At 46.2% G+C, this 4,807-nt stretch overlaps 1 protein-coding gene across 1 annotated transcript; it reads right to left on the reverse strand.

Moving 5' to 3' along the window:
- Nucleotides 1-959: 959 nt before the first annotated feature.
- LOC115599904 lies at nucleotides 960-4,421 on the reverse strand. The gene has a single exon (XM_030467572.1). It carries the CDS (start codon nucleotides 4,419-4,421, stop codon nucleotides 960-962), a length of 3,462 nt encoding a protein of 1,153 aa, XP_030323432.1.
- Nucleotides 4,422-4,807: the final 386 nt, after the last annotated feature.

The raw sequence follows: 4,807 nt of genomic DNA on the forward strand, positions 1-4,807 counted from the left end.
AGGGTTAGTAAAAGCATTGCTATAGTTATAATTAGTATCGGGTGCACCAGGTAGTGAAAAACCTGTGTTGCTGTCAGGGAGAATCCTGTAAAAATGTCCCACCAGTGATGTTGGCCTACTTGTTCTACTTCAGTCAGTACTTTTTTTATTTTTTCTGAGTTGTGTTCCACCTGCAGGACCGTGCGCTTAGCTGTTTGGTTTACCCTTTGCACCAGTCTCTCTACTTCCGGATGCACAAGCATCGCCTTGAGAACCTCAACATCCATACCTATCTGTAATTTTGGCAGCTCGTGGTACAAGTCGTACTCTGCGTTAATTAGCTGCTGAGTGGTTACGGGAGCGGTGTAGTTAAAATCGCAACCTATGATCCTAGTAAAATTACATACACAGAAGTTAGTATTGTTAGTTTCCTCTTGGCAACTATCTACAGTTACGTTACTGCAAGCTGTTCTGACACAGGCACATCCATTCCCTATATAGTAAACTTGCGACCGTACTCTATTGTGTGAAAGCATTTCGAAAGTGCATACACTATTTTCAGTATCTAAGCATAAATCCTCTGCTTCCACTATAGCATTTTCGCAAATGTAACCTAATTGCCCCCTAGGAATACATGCTTCTGTCATGTTCAGACTCTTCCGCCAGGGGTTGGATTGTTAATACTAGCCGCCTGGTTTCTCCTACTGGGTCAAGCTCTCGACACCCAATTTGGATTTGGTCCCCCTTATATGCTAGTATGCTGGGCTGGTGCCATACTTCTCTCGCGTATGGCTCATTATTACGTAGGGCATAAACCTCAAAATATGGTCCTTTCGGGTCCCTGTCCAGCTCCGGATGGATACACTGGTGTGCGTTAGACCATGGGTCCATTGGGGCAGGGTTTTGGGGAAGAACTATACTTATCAAGAGTCCAATGATCAGGATGGTAGAGGTCTGAAGTGGAGTCCGGGTCATGGTGTCTACTCCTCTTGTTTACTCTCCGGTGCTTTCTTGACCCGTGAGTAATGGATCCACGTAGGTCGCTCCTTGATCCGAACCGCGGTGAAGGTGGTCAGCAGCACTTGGAACGGTCCCTCCCACTTCTCTTGTAGGGGTTTTCCTAAGAGATTCTTAACATACACCCAATCACCGGGATTAAACGGATGCAACTTACAGTCAGGTTGTTTAGGTTGGTGATCAATTACCACCGTAGCATTTTTGTCGAATTGCTTCCCCACCATAATCACATAGTCATAAATATACTGATTACCTATTTGATCTACAGCGTCCCCATTTACAGTTTGCATAGCGTAAGGTCTGCCATATAGAATTTCAAATGGGCTTAACCTTTCTTTTGACCTTGGTTTGACTCTCAGCCTAAGCAGAGCAATAGGCAAAGCTTGATACCACTGCCAATTAGTCTCCTGGCATATTTTGGCAATCTGCTGTTTGATAAGATGATTCATCTTTTCCACTTGCCCACTAGCCTGTGGACGGTAAGGCGTATGTAATTGCCATTTAATCTGTAACGCTTTGCTTATCGCTCTTACCACTTTTGCACAGAAATGTGTACCTCTATCCGAGGAAATACTCTTCGGTACCCCAAACCGTGGAATAATTTCATTCAACAGCACTTTAGTTACTTCTCTTTCCTTGTTCGTTCTGCAAGGGAATGCCTCAGGCCACCCAGAAAATGTATCAGTTAACACTAACAAATATCGAAACCCTCCTTTTCTTGGGAGTTCAGAGAAGTCAATTTGCCATACCTCACCTGGGAATTTACCTCGATTTATGGCTCCTTGGTGTATCTTAGTTCCTGTGTTCGGGTTGTTCTTCAGGCATCTTTCACACTGGGATGTGACATATTTTACAGTGGTAAACAATTTTGGTCCCGCTACCCAAGCCTGCAGATACTGATATAGCGGGTCTAAACCCCAATGGGCTTTCTCGTGTTCTGCTTTCACGAACTGCCACATCGTATTCCCTGGTATTATTAACTGTCCTGTTTCCAATTGACCCCAACCATTTTCTAACATTCTACCTTTATTTTTCTGGATCCACTTGTGATCTGACTCCTGATATTCTGGCCGGAGGTTAGTGTCTAACTCACCTGGTATTAGAGCTGTTATTTTTATTTCCTCAGTTCTTGCAGCGGCTAATTTAGCCTCCGCATCCACTTTTCGGTTCCCTATCTCCGGGTTAGTGTTTCCCTTTAGGTGTCCCTTACAATGCATTATGGCCACCTGTACTGGGAGTTGGACTACCTCTAGCAGTCGCAGGACCTCCTCTGCATGTTTGACTGCTTTCCCTTGAGCAGTCAACAGTCCTCTTTCTTTCCAGATGGCTCCATGTGCATGTACGACGGAAAAGGCGTACTTGGAGTCTGTCCATATGTTAATCCGCATGTTCTCCGCCAATTCCAGGGCTCGGATCAAAGCTATCAGCTCTGCCTTCTGGGCTGAAGTTCCTGCAGGCAAAGGATTCGACTCAATTACCTTTTCTGCGGTGGTAATTGCATAACCAGCCATTCTTACTCCCTGCCTCACGAAACTACTTCCATCCGTGAACCAGTTGTCCGCATCTTCGAACGGTTCTTCTTTGAGATCCGGGCGACTGGAGTAGACGGCTTCAATTGTTTTCAGGCAGTCGTGCTCGATTGGTTCTGCTGGGGCTCTCCCTTTTAGGAATGAAGCTGGGTTCACAATGTTAGTCACCTGAATAGTTACGTCATCTGATTCAGCCAAGATGGCCTGGTATTTTAGGAATCTGGAAGGTGACAGCCAGTGGTTACCTTTCTGCTCTAACACAGCTGAGACGGTGTGAGACACTAGCACCGTTACTTTTTGGCCCAGCGTGAGCTTCCTGGCCTCTTCTATATTGATAATCACTGCGGCCACCGCTCTCAGGCAGCCAGGCCATCCTTTGCTTACTTCATCCAACTGTTTGGAGAAATAGGCCACAGCTCTCCTATGTGGCCCTAACTGCTGTGCTAGGACTCCTAGGGCCATCCCCTGTCGCTCATGGGAGAACAGCCAGAATGGTTTTGATACATCTGGGAGACCTAAGGCTGGTGCCCTCATTAACTCCTGTTTCAGCTTTCTGAAGGCCCCCTCTGCTTCGGGAGTCCAAACTAGGACACTCTTGGTCTCCTTCAACAAATCATACAGTGGTTTAGCGAGTATCCCATATTGGTAAATCCATAGCCGACACCAACCTGTCATCCCCAAAAAGGCGCGCAGACCTCTTACTGTCTCTGGTTTAGGCATCTGGCAAATAGCTTCTTTTCTGGCTGCTCCCAGGGATCGTTGTCCTCGGGAAATTTCATATCCCAGGTAAACCACTTTCGTCTGCACCAGCTGTGCTTTCTGTTGAGAGACTCGATATCCACTTAAACCCAGAAAGTTTAACAGGGAAATAGTCCATTCAATGCATTCTTCCTTTGTCACTGTTGCTATCAGGAGGTCGTCTACGTACTGCAGAAGAGTGCCATCTCCCAGTGGCCTTTCCCACTGCTCTAACTCTTTGGCTAACTGATTCCCAAAAATTGTGGGGGAATTACACCATCCTTGGGGCAATACTGTCCAGGTAAGTTGGGTCTTTCTTCCTCTATCTACAAATTCCCATTCAAAGGCAAAAGTCTTTTGACTCTCGGGAGCTAAGGGAAGGCAGAAGAATGCATCTTTTAAATCTAATACGGTGAACCATGCCAAATTATCTTTCAATTTGGTTAGAAGGGTGTATGGGTTAGCAACTACCGGGTGTAGTGTCTTGGTTATTTCGTTTACTGCTCTCAGATCCTGAACTAGCCTATAAGCCCCATTGGGTTTCCTTACTGGCAGGATGGGTGTGTTGAAATCCAATTCGCATTCTACTAGTAACCCCAACTCCAAAAACTTTTTGATTATGGGCTCAATCCCCTCCCTGTCTTCTATCCTCAGAGGGTATTGTTTTCTTACCACCGGCCTTGCCCCAGCTTTAAGTTCGACAATAATGGGTGCTGCCTGTTTTGATTTCCCAGGTACATCAGTAGCCCATACTAATGGGTATGCTTCGCTCAGGATTCGTTCGATGTTGTGATTCTCAGGCTTTGGTTCCACACAGCTGATCGTCAGGCTTAGAGCCGCGATCAGTTGTTCCTCGTTTACTTGGAATTCCAATTTATCTTTGTTAAACTTTATTATGGCTCCCAAGTTTTCTAGCAGGTCTCTTCCTAATAAGGGCTTTGGCGAATTTGGTAAATATAGGAACTGATGGATCCCCATCTGCTTCCCAATTTTATATCTAATGGGTTTCAAAAAGTAAGCCTTTTCTGGTTGGCCTGTTGCTCCCACGACTTGTACAAATTCATCACTCCTAGGTACCAATTCCCGATTCAAAACCGAAAAGGTTGCTCCCGTATCAATCAAAAAGTCCATTTCCTTTTTACCTTCCCCTAGCTCCATTCTAACCAGTGGGTCTGCTAGGGAACGGCCCACCGGTCCCCCTCATTTGCTATCCTGACGTGTGGCAGTAGCAGTGCCCATTAGTTTTTCCCTTAGCTGGGGGCATTCTCGCTTCCAGTGTCCCATTTTCAGGCTGTACGCACACTGGTTTGGCCCTACTCTGGCTGGGTGGGGTTGGAGCCTCCCCCCCCTTTTGCTGGGATGCCTCTACCTCTTCCCCTGATCTCTGGTTCCGAGTGGTTGCCATTTTTCACCATCATCCAATTTATACAACGGCCACCATTGCGTACAGTATTTAAGGAGTGTCTTTTTACTTATACTTCCCCCCGGAACCCCCCCCAAGTCCTTCCAGTGTTTTAAGATACATCCTAAGGGGGTTTTCATAT

The sequence above is a fragment of the Calypte anna genome, chromosome Z (genome assembly GCF_003957555.1).
Source record: "Calypte anna isolate BGI_N300 chromosome Z, bCalAnn1_v1.p, whole genome shotgun sequence".
In the NCBI taxonomy this organism is placed as follows: domain Eukaryota; kingdom Metazoa; phylum Chordata; class Aves; order Apodiformes; family Trochilidae; genus Calypte; species Calypte anna.

What these genes read in the sequence shown, in the direction of transcription:
- LOC115599904 (XM_030467572.1), bottom strand. Translation starts at nt 4,421, where the DNA reads ATGGAGCTAGGGGAAGGTAAAAAGGAAATGGACTTTTTGATTGATACG.